The sequence below is a fragment of the Rattus norvegicus genome, chromosome 9 (assembly GCF_021556685.1).
Source record: "Rattus norvegicus strain SHRSP/BbbUtx chromosome 9, alternate assembly SHRSP_T2T, whole genome shotgun sequence".
In the NCBI taxonomy this organism is placed as follows: domain Eukaryota; kingdom Metazoa; phylum Chordata; class Mammalia; order Rodentia; family Muridae; genus Rattus; species Rattus norvegicus.
In genome coordinates, this window is record NC_141542.1 from 96994836 (window position 1) to 97010506 (window position 15671).

At 41.0% G+C, this 15671-nt stretch overlaps 1 protein-coding gene across 49 annotated transcripts in view; it reads right to left on the minus strand.

The window, feature by feature from the left end:
- Dock10 (dedicator of cytokinesis 10) overlaps positions 1-15671 on the minus strand; it is a 257968-nt gene that overhangs the window by 27883 nt on the left and 214414 nt on the right. For 30 of the 49 annotated variants that reach the window (XR_015628576.1, XR_015628574.1, XR_015628573.1 and 27 more), the window contains exons 32-43: positions 12517-12692; positions 12276-12392; positions 10549-10660; positions 9782-9903; positions 9568-9682; positions 9402-9468; positions 9129-9176; positions 7815-7916; positions 5451-5575; positions 4480-4592; positions 1838-1975; positions 401-583 (exon numbers count right to left, since the gene is read on the minus strand). Coding sequence is in view for 41 of the 49 variants with exons in the window: in XM_087565522.1 (XP_087421648.1) it covers positions 401-583; positions 1838-1975; positions 4480-4592; positions 5451-5575; positions 7815-7916; positions 9129-9176; positions 9402-9468; positions 9568-9682; positions 9782-9903; positions 10549-10660; positions 12276-12392; positions 12517-12692 (1418 nt within the window). In the remaining 8 variants the exon portion in view is untranslated. The remainder of the gene's footprint in view (positions 1-400; positions 584-1837; positions 1976-4479; positions 4593-5450; positions 5576-7814; positions 7917-9128; positions 9177-9401; positions 9469-9567; positions 9683-9781; positions 9904-10548; positions 10661-12275; positions 12393-12516; positions 12693-15671) is intronic. The other 19 variants (XR_015628577.1, XR_015628575.1, XR_015628580.1 and 16 more) reach the window with 1 other exon arrangement.

Genomic DNA, 15671 nt, shown 5'->3' on the forward strand with positions numbered 1-15671 from the left:
ATAAATACGCCATACATTTCTCCTAGAAAGTTCAACGAATGTCATTATTATAACTGTAAATACTGAAGGAAAGGTGCAAGAATCTTATAATCTTGGGTTGCCTTGAAGAAAAATATGGATGTCTTTGGAATTTGGTTGGATTTGGCCTCCTAGATTAACCGTTGTTTATTCCATGAGATTCTAGTGCATGAGCGGAAGAAACATAAGCTCGAGTGGCAATGTAAACTGTAATCCGTTGATTTCTCCCCAGCTCTCCTCTTAGGTAAACCAGGACCAAGTGTGCCGGGAGAGTGGAGTCTTGAACTCAGTTGAGAGGTTGCCTGGGAACAGGATGCTTTACTCCCTGCCAAAGCACACCAGTTACTTTAATATCAACATCAATGGAGACGGTAGGACTTACTTGTAAGTGAGACCTGACAATTGACTTCTGCTTGTTAAATTCAAAGTTCTTCCTCATGAAGAAGTACAGAAGGGCTGAGGCTTCCATCTGCGTCAACCGTGACCTGTGGTTACAGCATTTTAGGACTTCATAGCAGAACGAGCCGCAGAGGTCAGCAGGCCCTTGGAAAAACGCTGAAGGGAACTAGAGGGGTGGAAGAACGAAGGAGTGAGCCATGTTCTTTCATGTTTCAAACTTGTAGACTAAAATGCGATCCAAAAATGTACTTTCTCCATTTGCAACAGATGTAGGCATGTGTCTATCTTTGAAGTCCTAGTTCAGTAAGCTCTTCTCTTGCGTTAATTATTCCCTTGTACTAATATTCTATGTGTTAATAACTGTCAGCAACCCAAAACACATGAGGTCTTTGAAATATTCCATTATTCATTTGACACTGTTATATCAGGCTATATGCTGTTTATAGTCATCAAAGATGGCTGCTCGAGCTACTCAGTATAGAACCTTTAACCTGATTTTCTTTCTTTCTTTCTTTCTTTCTTTCTTTCTTTCTTTCTTTCTTTCTTTCTTTCTTTCTTTCTTCCTTCCTTCCTTCCTTCCTTCCTTCCTCCCTCCCTCCCTCCCTCCCTCCCTCCCTCCCTCCCTTTTTTCAGCAAACTTTCTATGCTGAAAACTGAGCAACCACACAATTGGTCACCACATAATGCCACGACATTTTGGTATTCCGCTCATTTTGAGACAGCTGTTGGAAATTGGATCTAATGCTTTGTCTGATTTTGGCTCCCAAAAGCTGGGCTTCCAGTGTCAGTCTGGCCTGAGTGTCCCCTCCCATAGCTGCCTTTGATTATTAATAAAGAATTGCTGTAAACCCAATGGCTGGGCAAGGAGACGGAGGCGGGACTTTTAGATTGCGCAGGCTGAGAGAGAGGGAAGGAGAGGGAGAATCACGATGACTCAGAGGGAGAAGGATCAGATTTAAGAGCTGCAGGAGAGAAAGCATCCTACAATGCAGGTGGAAAGGGAATGCAGCCTAATGAGGGGACTGCCCAGAAGATAGCAGGGCAGCAAAGATAAAATATAGATCTAGAAGGTGTTAAGCCAGGGATACTGGAGGGAAGTGGGGAGGTTTAGAAGTGCTCAAGCATTGAGCTAGTCAAGGCATATCAAAATTAGCTGGCGTGTGCGTGAGTGTGTGTGTGTGTGTGTGTGTGTGTGTGTGTGTGTGTGTGCTTCATTCAAGAATCCAGAGAACTCTTGGGTGGGTGAATTGCACACTTAACCTGCCAGGAGCCAAAGTGGTTTAACTGCTACAACAGCAAATGACTAGTATCTAGTGAAACGTAAATAGACCTTCTTCCCTGCACACTGAGAGATGCAAAGATTATTAAGTCCTTATTGTCACCTTGAGGTGAGCTTTCCCTGAGACTGGAACATCCTTACCTTGCACACGAACAGCCTCAAAGAAGCAAACACGTGTTTCAGGGCTGAGGCTGACTGGTTGACTTGGAAAAACAGCATGTACGTATCAAAGACCCTTCTCATGAGTGAGTTTTGACAGTCGGATTGTTGGAGCTGTCTCTGAAATTCAGAAGAGCTGTTATTTAGGATCAGTAGTGGAGCAATTGCTTCCCTTCAGAAACCTTTATTATGTTCATACCGTGTGTTGAATACAATCCTGAGTGATAGAAGCAAATTCGGAGTGAGAAGAGATGATTCTTGAATGCTCTCAGGGAAGCTTATACAGTGGTGTCAAAACCAAACCGAACCAAACCAAACCAAACCCAGAGAGACCGTAACTAGAGTAGGAAGATGTTACAGAAAGTGGTTGTGGATTACTTTGCTTAGGGGGTGGCGAGCAAAGACTCCTCCAGTGGATGAATGGAGGTGAAGGACTATGACTCATAGAGACCTGGGAGGATTGTCATGGAGTAAGAGCCTTGGGTTGGAGAGAAGCTTATGAGTTCAAGGTTGAGAAAGAACAGAGTGGCTGGTGTGTGGCTAGTGGGTTGGGTCATGGGGAGAGGATGAGGTGGCAGATAGGCACTGGGGGGAAGCCTTTCAACTGTGTGCTATTCAAGGTGCATGTCCATCAGGGAATAAAGAACCAAATCCAGTTGTGTGTTTCTCCCACCATGTTGGCATTTTACTTGAAAGCAAGACTCTCTTAGTGCAATGCTCCTGGAGGGAGAAATTTTGTTTAACAGATCCAACCTTTCCTGGTACAACTCTTAAAACGGGTTCATTTGAGTGAGCTGTAAATGTTTTTAGGAGCATTGTTAAAATGCATTGGTGGGAGAAACTGTATACATTCAGAAAGTACAATTGCATAAATTTGCCTTTGGTATACACCCATGAAGCCACTACCCCAGTCAAGAAAATCAAACATACATTTTTGCAATCCTGTATGCCTGTCTTTTATCTCCATTCCTCTAATCAGTCATTGATCTCTTGCTTCTATTAAATGGTATTTTCTTTTTTTTTTTTTTTTTTTTCGGAGCTGAGGACCGAACCCAGGGCCTTGCAAGTGCTCTACTATTGAGCTAAATCCCCAACCCTAAATGGTATTTTCTAAGTGGAACGACAAAGTAGTCTTTTCTGGTTTGCCTTCTGAAGCTTCATGTATGGGATAGCCTGTGCATTCACCTTTTGATGTGCATGTTGGATTGTTTCCAGTGGCTTTTGTTATTTAAAATAAATGTTATGCATACTTATGTGTAAAGCCTTATATGGTTAGGTGATTTTATTTCTCCTTGGTTAGGTGCTACTATCAAATGGTTGGTCACCCTATAGGTATATAATTAGCATTTAAAATATTTATTCTTGTTTTAATTTATGTATACGAGTGTATGTGTATGTGTGCATGCGCGTGTATGTGTGTGTGTCTGTGTATGTCTGTGTGTGCATGCCATGTGCATGAAGATGTATGTGTGTAGGATAGATGTTGGCATGAGATTCCTGGAACTGGTACTACAGCACCTGTGAGAGGTTCAGTGTGGGTGCTGGGAACTGAACTCAATACTCAACTACTAAGTTATCTCTCCAGCTCCATCATTTGCTTTTAAAGAAACTACCAGTGTTTTTCCAAATTGTCTTTTCCCATTTGGAGTCTTACTTTCTGTGTATGACAATCACTATTTCTCTAAATATTTGTCAAAATGTGGTATGGATAGTCTTGGTAGCATTAGAAATTTTATTAAGTATATTATGTTAACACCTCACCAATGTTGTATATATAAAACAAATAAGAAAAGATGCTTGGTATTAGAGTTTTTTTTTAAATATAGTCATTAGTTAAAGCACAGCACTGCTTGACTTTTGTTTTTCTGTTAAAAAAATATGGAGTCTTTGATGTCCTCCTGGATTGAAGACTTGGTACTCAATTGTCGCAATAACATAATTATATTACAGATTAATATAGTTACATATAACACAATAAATGTGTTCAACAATAGACTACAGACACAGACATAGACACAGACACACACACACACACACACACACACACACACACATATATATACACATATGACAGTTCAATAAGATTTTATGGTATAGTAATGTATTTGCCATCTAGTATGAAGAAACAAAACAGTCACATAATGTCATAATCATTAAGGGATTCTCTTCTCAGCATTTGTTCCTGTTATTACATATTATATTATAAAAGTATGCTAATAAAAGTATATATTTTATAATTAAAAATATGGAGTCTCAGTTTCACCCCACGTAAATGCCTGGCAGCACAGGAAGAGGAAATGGAAAGAAAGATAATATTGACAGCAGTGGCTTAAGCCAGCGTTAGTCATCCTCTGGCAAAAAACAGAGAATCTCATTTTTATTTTTTATTTTTTTCTTTTTTTTGGGGCTGGGGACCGAACCCAGGACCTTGCGCTTCCTAGGCAAGTGCTCTACCACTGAGCCAAATCCCCAACCCCCAGAGAATCTCATTTTTAAAATGCTTGTGTGGAAGTTGATTCATTAAGTCCATAAATCATCTTTTAAAAAAAGTGTTTTGACTTCTCATGGCTTTCCCCCTCCACCCGGGTCATCACTTCTGCAGAAAACATTCTGATCATATTCACCTGGTGGACCTGGGTGAAGAGAGACAGCAGGTCCAGAATGGTGAGGCAGACCTCGGTGGCTATGTTGGCCTCGGTGTCTACATGGTGGACAATGTCTATTTCGTTGGAGTTGCCTATGAAATACAAAATAGAACAGTGCATAAACATGTAAGACAATTCTCTATGTCCAGTGAAACATTTCCTTATATTACAGTGTTTACTGATATTTTGATGAATAATATAAAATCAAAGTGACTTTGAACAATTTCATTTATTGCCTCAACTAAAAAAAAATACACTAAATTGTCTGTGACAGGTGTACCCTTTCCATGCATCAGCTGCAGGGTTTCTATTATTTTTAAAATTCTTTTTCTTTAATCTAGCCAGGATCACACTTCTTCTGTTATCATCCTGTTTAAAGATCTTGCTTCTGGGCTAATAGACTCAATGTATGGTCTCAGTGGACTGTCTAGACAAACAACCTCCTCAGAAAGCCACGTCGTGTGTTTAGAGATGAAGGCAGTGTGCATTTAAACAAGTAACCATGGGTCCTATGTTCACAATTTTCATGCTTCACAGCAACAGGTTCTATTTTTATCTTATTGCCACGCTGGACGTTATGTATCTCTGGAGTCATGATGTCATGGTTACTGCTTGTGGGAGATGGACATTCTTATCCTCTTCCCCTAGAGTCAGCAATAATTACTTGGTTAAGAGGGAGCCCCATAAACTTTATGACACCAAAAGTACCTAGATGAGCTGCCCTGAGACCATTACACTGAGTTTCATTTTCTGTTTTCTTCCCTGGTGAGGGCATTTTAAATTTTCCTCCTCATCTACACTCTGGTGATTCTTTCTTCGAAGAAACTTACAGGCCTATGGCACTGGCCTTCAGAACAGTGGTTTCCCTGGTTTGACAACATTTCCTCTCGTCTTGCAATGCACTTCCTGTTCTACATACCTGCAGAGAGATTGGCTTCTGGTTCACTTACTGTTCATGGTGTTGTCCAGCATCTGTAAGAGTTTGGGGTTGGAAAGTGCATTTTTGCCTCGGATGATAGGTAAGGTCTGAGATCTGTGCTGCTTATGGCCCTCATGACCGGAAGTGGTGTGCATCCTGGAACGGAGATGAGAATTGTGGTTGACCTACCCAGCAATGCCCTACATAACCAGTACCACTCAGATGGTGAGCACTGAGATGAGCGTACACAACATCTGCCAGGCACCGTCTTACTGATAACATTGACTTTGAGCAGCGCCATGGAAGAGGCTATTTAATACACTTGAAGAAATTTATTTAATCCATAAAAATATTCAGAAAGATACATTATGAGTCAAAGACACAGTGGGTGTCTATTTTTTTTAGCATATTTTGATTTTCTTCTTTTTTTATTGCCAAGTTCTATAGACTCAGTCATCTGTAAGTCTTGTCAGACCTCATTGTCACTACCTTGGCTGTGTGCTCAGACAACCATAGGGTCATACAGGATCTTAAACTGTTGTCAGGCTTAGCCCATTGATTTTAACCAAATAAATAAAGTACTGTCTGTTTAGTAACTGAAGATATAGTTACAAATATGTTAACCTAACCAAAACAAAGAAACAAACAAGCAAACAAAACACCTAAAAGACACTCAAAAATAAAACTGTTCGTCATTCATTATTACCTCAAGGACTAACAAGAACTCAAGAATGTTGAGTTTATTACTGGCTAGGCAGGAGGGCATTAAAAGTATAATGCAGACATGTGCCCTTGTTTGTTTTTGAAGCAATGTCTAAAATCTAGACCGAAGTGAAGTAACCCTTTTCCCCATCTGGTTTTGCTTCTGGAAACTTCTGTGATTTATAAACTGTTTGGGCCATGCCTCTTGCTGTGCTGTGGTGGGATCAGCATCAGGAAGGCAGCATTTGTGGTAGCATCTGTGCTTCTAGTTGCTTATCTGGGGTGGCAATGACAATGGCCTTCAGGTGTGTCTACCTGGAGAAACCAGCCAGTGTCTTTGTGGTGTTAGGAATGCTTCCTGGTGCCACAGCTTTCCCTGGTCCCAGGAGAAGCCTGGTGGTAGGAGATACCTTGTCATGTAAATAAACCATAAACAACATCTTTGTGAGGAAGGGAGCCAAGGAGCTGGGCCCTTGAGAGTCAAACCTCAGAAGGAACTCTGGTTTGTCCCTGACACAGTATTCAAGGCTAAGTAAGTTTTCAAGCATCTGGCAAAGTTAAAAGGACCTGTTTAAGCTGAATCTAGGGAGAGCCAACTTTGGCTTTCTGTAACCTATGAAGTCTGGATCGTGCCTGCATCTAGAGGGAGTAATGAGTTCTGAAACATGTGGCTGGGATTTTGGGGACTAAATTTTTCTCCCAGGTTTCGAGCCCTTTGCTGTCTGAAAGTGAAGGGAAAGCACTGGGTTCCAGGAGAAGAGGGCTAGCAGGATCTGTCCAACCTATAAGAAGAAGCCTTAAGACTTGTTCATCCTGAAAGGTGGACTGTGGTAACCTTAGGTGCCTTACAATTGCTATGCAACACATGAAGCAATTCCTTCTTGTGGTCTCCTGTTTTACGGTTTGCAAAGTAAAGCCATGATTACATCTTTTAAATTTACTGGAAGCCAATTTCTATAGGTCCCCATGGATGGCAGCAACATTTATTTTGTTATTTATTGACTATATACAGTTTCCTATTTCTTCCTAAAGCTCTTTTCTAAAATACCCACATCACGTTTTCTTATGATACGCCTGAGAAGAATAAGTCAAACTCAGGAAAGTTTCTGGAAACAGTTTTTATTTGTTAGACCCAGAGGATCTTGGAGGTGGACTTTCAGGGCAAGTGATTCTGACTGGGCAGGTAAAGGAGGGAGTGAGCAAGGTAGGCAAAATTGGAGATCGGCTAGTAAGTACATAATCTATGGGGACTCATGAGGATTCCCTGGCTTTCTCATGGCTTCTGACCCCTTAAAAAACATGAACTTCAAGAACACTAAGAAAATCTTTTAATTACTCAGCAGAACTCAAGTCACGATTCCAGGGTGCCTTTTTCCTATATTGCTAAGAACTATAAGGGGACATTCTATTGGAATTCTTTGTACCTTTGGGTTTTAGCTAAATAAAATGCCTATGAATTCTCCTCCAGTCAAGGCACTGTGCTGAACATAGTAAGCCACAGTCCTTCGTTTCTGTTTTTAAGCCAGTGAGGGACCTTGAGAAGTAGCTAAGAATTTTCTTCAGATAAACATATTAAGCTGCTTAAAACCACAGTTGTTTTTGGCATATATACATATATGGACCCCTATACATGCATGTTCACATATAAATGGCACATGCGTGATTTTTAAATACCAAGCCAAGGTGATATTACCATTGTGGCAAGAGACCTGATGTCTGGCAGGAAGGATTAGATCCCTTTAGAGTTCCATTGTTCTGGGTGGACTGCACAAACTTAAATGCTGCTGCGATTTTCCTGCAAAGAACACAGGTTTAAACCATAGCTCTGTGTTTATCATGGACACATGAAAGCAGAAGGGCGAACGACGAGCTATTACTGAATGATGAGCTATTTCATGTTCTGTGAATTAATGAAAAGTAAGGGGGCTGGGAGATGGCCCGCATAGCAAAGTACTTTCCATGAGGACCTGGCTTCTGAACTTCAGCATCCATCTATGTAAATGGAAGCCATTGAGCAGTCCCAGTCTCCAGAATCAGGGATCCACCAGGCAAGATGGCTTACTAGAAGAACCATATCGGTAAAGTCTGGCTTCAGGTGAAGAGAGGTTGACTCGGTAATTTTGGTGAAGAGTGTTTGAGGAAGACACCTACTGTCAACCTCTGGCTGCATGCAAACACATGCAAATGCACACAGCTCAGCACCACATATATAAACAAAATAAAAATAAAATTAACATTTCAGTTTCTTATAAGAATAGGAGCTTAGACGACTTTGGATGTTCTTGCCTTTGTGACAAATGGTGCCAGTATGAAGTAATTCTAGACTAATTTTTGTTTTTACCTTACTAAAAGCATGTTCTTAAATAGATGTGTTTCATCAATATAAATTTATCTGTCTATCTATATATCTATCACCAGCATGTATTATATGTAATCTTTCTTTCCTTTCTTCCTTTCTCTTTCTTTTTAATCTATCTATCTATCTATCTATCTATCTATCTATCTATCTATCTATCTATCTATCTATCTTCTGTCTACCATCTCTCTATATAAATGTCTATATAATGAAACATCCCTCTTTCCCCATCCTGGTTTTCAGAAGGTCAGAGGTCAATTTCAGGTGTTAGCTCTCACCTTCCACCTTGTTTGAGACAGGGTTTCTTGTGTACCATTGCGAATGCTAGACTATCTGACCTGATAGCTTCCAGCGTGAAGAGAATTCTAATAGGGAGCACTGGGATTATAGACCCCTTTCTCATGTTTGCCTTTATGTGGGTTCTGGGATCCAAACCCAGGTCTTCATTCTTGCATGGCAAGTACTTCACTCACTGAGCCATATTCAAAGCTCCATGCTTTTTTTTTTTTTTTTCTGGAGCTGGGGACCGAACCCAGGGCCTTGCGCTCGCTAGGCAAGTGCTCTACCGCTGAGCTAAATCCCCAACGCTCCATGCTTTTTAAAAAGATGATATTTATATTAAAGACTATATACTAGAATTTAAACAATTACCTTATTATATTGCGTTTCCCCAGGTATCTAAAATTCTGAAGACAAACACTAGAAAGGGGAAAAAAGACATTCTAATTATTTACATTCCTTCATTTATACATAACAACATAACAAGTCATCTAAATATATGGAAAGAAAACTAGTAAATTTTCTTTACATATTCCATATACTATTGTTATTTATTTACCATAGGGCTTCTTTGAATGAAGAGTGGTATAGTGAGCTAGTTTGAAAGTTCCAGAAAATAAGTTATTGGATCAACCCTAAACTTACTCCAAGATGCTGAAGAAGTCTGACACCTCTGGACTGGGTGCTCTCTGCCAGTAGGCAATCAGAGTCTCTAGAAAGAAACACAATATGGCATGAGGATCTTAGAAATATAGGTTTCTTCTCTTTCTTTTTTTCTCCTTTTAAATAGATTTGAAGACAGTCCGCTTACCATCTGAAATGGTCTTCATAATATGAAGGAAACACATGAGAAGACTCCTGGTTTCTGCTTGATCTAATTTGTCAAACCGAAGCGTTGACCCAATCAAAGACAAGGGCCTTGGGATCTGGGAATCAAAGGACCAATAGGGATAATAAGTAAGACGGAGAGCGCCCTGGCTTGTAGTTGCAGTGTTTGACATGTGTGGCGGGGAGGGAAGCTGCACCTTTTCACAGTTGTCTGTCTTCTCACTACTCTTCTCTGCGGTGCTCGGGTTGGAGTCCAGGCTCGCTAAGGATGCTCTGGAATCTGCGTGGTTCACTGTAGAAATAGCTATCGATGAAAATGCTGGAAACAGAAGCCACAGCACACGAACGGTGATGAGATGTATGAGGACAAACAAGAACAAACATGAGGAAACAGTGTTGCTCATTGCTGAAGTGGGTAGAGAATTGGGAAATAGAATCTGGGCTTGACTTAAAAGCTATGCAACATTTATTTAAAGCATCGCACAGTGGTGGCCATGATGGATCTTGAAACACTGTTCAAAGTGCATATAAGGTTTGTTCTCTGGATCTCTTAAAATGAAAAACATAGACAAAGATAACTCTTATTTTAACAGAAGATGGTTTTGGGGAAGGAGTGTTTAACTTGACAGTTTATGTGAAATAGAAATGACATTTCCAAAATAGTTCTTAATAGAATCCTTGAAGCTGAAGAGCAATTATAATTTAAAAAGCTGTGCATAACAAAAAGCTAAAGACTGCTGAATAAAGTAATTTGATAACATCTGAGCAGACAGCCCTTTAAGCTAAGCAGACGTGGACGTTACTGGATGACATTCAAAGGAGTACGTTAAAGGCTCTAGTTATACAGCGTGGTGTACTTTGCCAGGTATATTATGCATATGAATTATGGATAGAAAGCGCCATGGTATACAATGTAAACATTGATGAATGGTAAACACAAGTATTCTCAGCAGGTCTTGAATACCTGCTATGGAATTTAAAACATCTTTGGAAAATGATGTATCCACAGAAGTTGCATGTTTCATGGACGTCTGAGTCTGAAATCCTCCATTAGTGCTGAGGTCATCTCTAGATCCCTGCATTCCAAGAGGAGAGGAAACAAATGAGTGTTAGTGGGTTCCAGAATGGTAGACCACTATGGCTTTTACTTCCCTCTCAATTAGGTATTCAGTTTGACATTTTATACTTGAACAAAGACCAAAGTCGACAAGGAAAATGGATATTGTCAAAGGCATAGTCTCGTTCACAGTTTGATTTTTTTATGCAGAATGTTAGAGTTTTTATATTTTTTTTCAGTTTCCTTCCTCCCACTATTCTGTCTTCTGCTTTTGTTTCCGCTGTGTGACTCACTGGATTTCACAGAGTTTAGTTGAGTAGGCATGGGTTATCCACTGGAGCATGAGGAGCTCAGAAATGGCTACATCAGAGGAGACAAAGAATATCTTTTCCGCAGCCTCCCTCAACTGCCATTAGCTCCCCAGTGGAGGCAGGGTCCATGATCCTCGCCACATCTAGGACTGAATAGTTACTGGCTCAATCTTACGCAGGGTCCACTGCAGGCAATCACAGCTGTTGCCAGTTCCTGAGTTTAAAAGCCATGTATATGACAGCATTTCATAGCTTTCCTCCCCAACGCTGGGCTTTTACATTCTCTCTGCTCCTTCTGGGGATTTTTTAAATGATGTATCAGAGACAATCTTTTAGTTGTGGACTAGAATAATTACTGATATAGCAATATATTAAGCTATAGATGTAATTTTCATCAATACGCGCGTGCACACACACACACACACACACACACATAATATTACCATCACTAGGGACTAGATTTTAAGTCCGTGTGTTCTGAGCATCTTGGCAAATGTTTTCTGTTATATAATTTGATATTAAGGCACTTTATATTGTGTTACACCCTTTATCCCAGTTTAGAAATATGAAAACAGAGGCCTAGAGAGCTTGAATAACTTTCTAAAGGGTATGCACATATTACATGATGCTGGTGGGATTTGATCATTCCTCAAACAAAAAACATGTCTAAAGGCATGATCCTAACTTTTAGAAGGTTCTATCTTAGGCTGTTACTGGATTTTGAGTGGGTTTTCCTTCTCTCATGAGTTTATTTTTTATGTGTATATTTACATGTTCATGTATGTGTGTGTGTACAGGAGCACATGGATGTGGAGGTCAGAGGTCAATGTCAGGTGTCTTCTTCCTTCAACTTCCTACCTTACTTTTGTGAGTCAAGGTTTCTCAATGAACCTGAACTTGCTAGAGTTTGCCTGGCCAGTGAGCCCTGGGGAATGCTGGTGGCTTGCACAATAGTCACAATGGGCCACACTGGGCTTTTGACCATATGAGATGCTAAGTTTCCATGGGGAAAAGTGGGGAGTAGTTGGTGAAGAACGGACAATGAAGCTAAGGCCATGAGGACATTATACAACCTACAAAAGCCGTGCAGATGTGGATGGTGCTTCAGAGAATAAGGGAGTGGAAACAGTCCCAAAGAGAGGGACGCGCCAGGTGGAAGCCGCGAGCACCCATTAGGGACCAACGGTATTGATCGAGTGCTTGTTGGAAAGTGCTGTTTAGCCCTAGCTTGCTTACAGGGAGGAAGGAATGGTCACACAGCACATAAATATGAGTAAGGGAAATTCCTTAAGGAGGGGAATTTGGAGAGCTGTGCAGACGTACCTGATTGGATGTATTCACGGTGAAAGGATACAGGTCCTTCAGGTAGATTCTTGGCATATTGTCCAGGAGCATGCCATACAGCGGCATGTACAGACTTGCTATCTGTGCCTGCTTCCTCTAGGTGAAGGCAGACAAGAAACGGCTCACGTGAAGATCAATATAGGCTCAAGGGTTTTATACTCATTTAATGTAGCGAGCCATTAAACAGCGTTTGGGGGAGAGAGAAAGAAAGGCTACTTACGGGTTCCCTGTATCGATCGTCAAAAGAATGCTTAGCCATTAGATTTTTTAGGACGGCCAAAGCTAAGTGCCTGATGTCTTGGTCCTCCTGCAGGGCGAAGCCAACTTCTCGGAGAAGAATTCCGATTAAGAAGTGTTTGCGGCAAAATTCATTTGTGACCGAGTATTCAGGCATATCTTTGAGAGGAAGAGAGTATGTTATTGAAAACTAAATAGCCACTTTACGAACACAAAAGGAAGATCAAACAGTTACTAAAACCTCTGCCCCCAAGCTGGAGAGATTCTACAAGACAGCCTTGTACAGAGATGTGGCCCGCTGTGACCTCAGGCGTATCTCCTCAGATGGGAAAATGTTTGCTGATGTCAACACAAGCATAGATAATAACACAGCATAGTTAACAGCCACGGCCTATCGAATGGCCTGCTCCCATCACTGCAGGGGGTAAAACATAAACGTGTTCTGTGTCTATAGGAACTGAGAAAGGTTCTAGGGGAGAAAAGGGCTACCTCGAGTTAGACCTTGGAGGATGCTGGATGGTTTGGAATCATTGTGGAAGTAAATGGAGGTCGGGGAGGATGTTGGGAGAGAGGGAAGGCTAACTTTCAATGGCACAGAGTTCTGAAATACAGACAGGTATGTGGAAATAGACATATGTGAGGGATCAGTAAATACAGTGGTGAAAAGAAGAGGCCTGGGAATTGAGGCTTGAGATATCAGGGGTGGAGTGGGTAGGGGTGGTCGTGGTGGGGTGGGGTAGATGGCGGAGAAACTGAAGTACAAATTCTGTATTCAGCACTTTGGTCCCCCCCTCAAGTTCTGTAGGAGTGGCTAAGGGTTCTTTTGTTTGTTTGTATTTGATTTTTGTTTTTTTGAGGCTTGTCGGGGGAACAACAATGGGCTTTAGAAGTCAAAGATGTGAAGCCACCCGGTTAGCACAAACAGGATGGATGTGCAGTGGAGAGGCAGAGCCTTGAGGACAACCCAGCTGAGGGCTTCATGCTGTTACAGAGCTTCACTCTGCTGTCCCTGTGACCTTCATATTCCTCCAAATGTATGGGAAACTCTAAGGGGGCTTCTAGCCCCTCACAGGCCAGCATCACTGGCTCTCACAGTAATAATGCTTGCTCTCTCCCAGGCATCCCTGCTAGAGCAGATTCATGGTCCAATCCCCTCCATTGGAAAGAATTTAGGAATGTAGGTTGTCAGCAATGGCCACCACCCTTAGAAAGCATTTGGAAAAAGAGATTGTTGTGGAAGCTTTGTTGAGATGTTTTTGGTAGTGGCTCTGGTGTAGAAAATCTTAGGGAACAATTTGAACTTCTTCAGAAAGGCACACTCTGAATGGTTGAGCGAGGGATATTTTTGAGGTCAGGGAACAAGAACAATGGCTGCCTGACCAGCATTTGCTGCCTTTCTTGCTGAAGCAAGATCAAGGTGATAATTAATTTCTTTTTCTCATTATTTGCTCTCGGCTTCCTGATCTGACTACAAAATTGTTAAATGAATATACACTCTGAGGATTTAGAGTAGAAATGACTGAATTTTATATAAAAGTTTAGATTTGTGATTCTTTTAAGATTTTTATAAGATTATTTTTTAAGATAAATAATAAAATATTTGATCCTTTCTTTATAACCTCAAATTGTTGCCTACCAATAAGAAAAATTAGCTGAGAAAATTACCTTGCTCTCTCACAATTTGTTAATCTATAACAAGTTGCTTAGTTACGGATGTATGTAGGTTCTTGGGAATAATAATTTTCTTTTACCTGTACAATGTAATGTTTTTTTTTTCATGGAAAGGTATTGGGGAACAAGCTGTTTTGCCATAATCGTTTACTAGAAGCAAAATAGAAGGTAATCACATTGTAACTTTATACTGTTTGAAAGGTTTTTCTGGGACATATAAGCTACTGGTGAAAAAATACATCGTTGGAGTCAACTCATTGGAGTTTGCTCCGTCTACCAAATGAACATATGTGCATAAATGTATAGATGTATATGTGTAAAATGGTTGGAACCAGCTTGTTGGAGGTTGGTTCATCCATCAAAATGTGTGTGTATGTAGATATGAAAAGTAGTTGGAGCTTTGCTCCATAAATCAAATAAGATTGTATATATGTCTCTGTGTATATGTATGCGTGAAATTGTTGGAACTTTGTTCTATCCATCAAGTATATGTGTCCGTGTGTGTGTGTGTCTGTGTGTATGTGCATGTGTATGTGTATGTGCATATGTGCATGTGTATGTGTATGTGCATATGTGCATGTGTATGTGTATGTGTATAAAGTGGTTGGAGCTCGCTCATTGGAGCTTGCTTTATCCACCAAGTGTGTGTGAGTGTGCGCCTGCTTGCACCTTCACCACCTGCACCTCCCCTCCTTGGATTACTGAATGAACTGTCCTGGAACTTACTCTGTAGCCAAGGCTGGCCTTGAACTCTAGAGATCTGCCTACCTCTGCCTCCTGTGATTAAAGGTGTGCACCCCCACTGCTTGGCTGACACTAAGGGTTTTGAGATCAATGGCCTGATTAAGCTTGTGATTTATTGACTTATTAATGTAGGAGAATTACATATGGGGGCATATTAAGTGAGAGATGCAACTCGATGTAGAGGGGATAAAAGAAACTGTGTTTGGGCTGGGGTCAGAAGGAACTGGCAGTGACAGGAGCATCAGAACTAGCTGGTTGAAGAAAGTGACGGAGCAGGGAGAGGGAAAAGCCAGTGGGACTGGAAAATCTGAGCCTGAACTATTATGCTAATCATTCTGTAATGATTAGACTAACTTGGAGTTGTGCATCTTGTTCCCCAGGGTAACTGCCCCATAGCAGTGGGCTAGCACCCTGGATGACATTGGGGAAACTTCCTCATGTTGGAATGCTTAATGCCTTTATGAATATGACCCAGCAAATCCTGGTGACAAAAGCCAAAATATACAACTGAAAGGGTATTGAAATTAGAAAATGTTTCTAGACATCAAAGGAGACCAAGAGGGAGAAGGAGGGGGAGAACAGAAAGGGGGAAGGAGGAAGAAGAAAAGATGGAGAAGGAGGAGTCAACTTAAGGATTGCAAGAAAATCTGTGCAAACCATATATGCTTAGGGGCTTGCTGTATTCAAAAGACAGAGGATCTGAAGAAATGGCTTAGTAGCTAA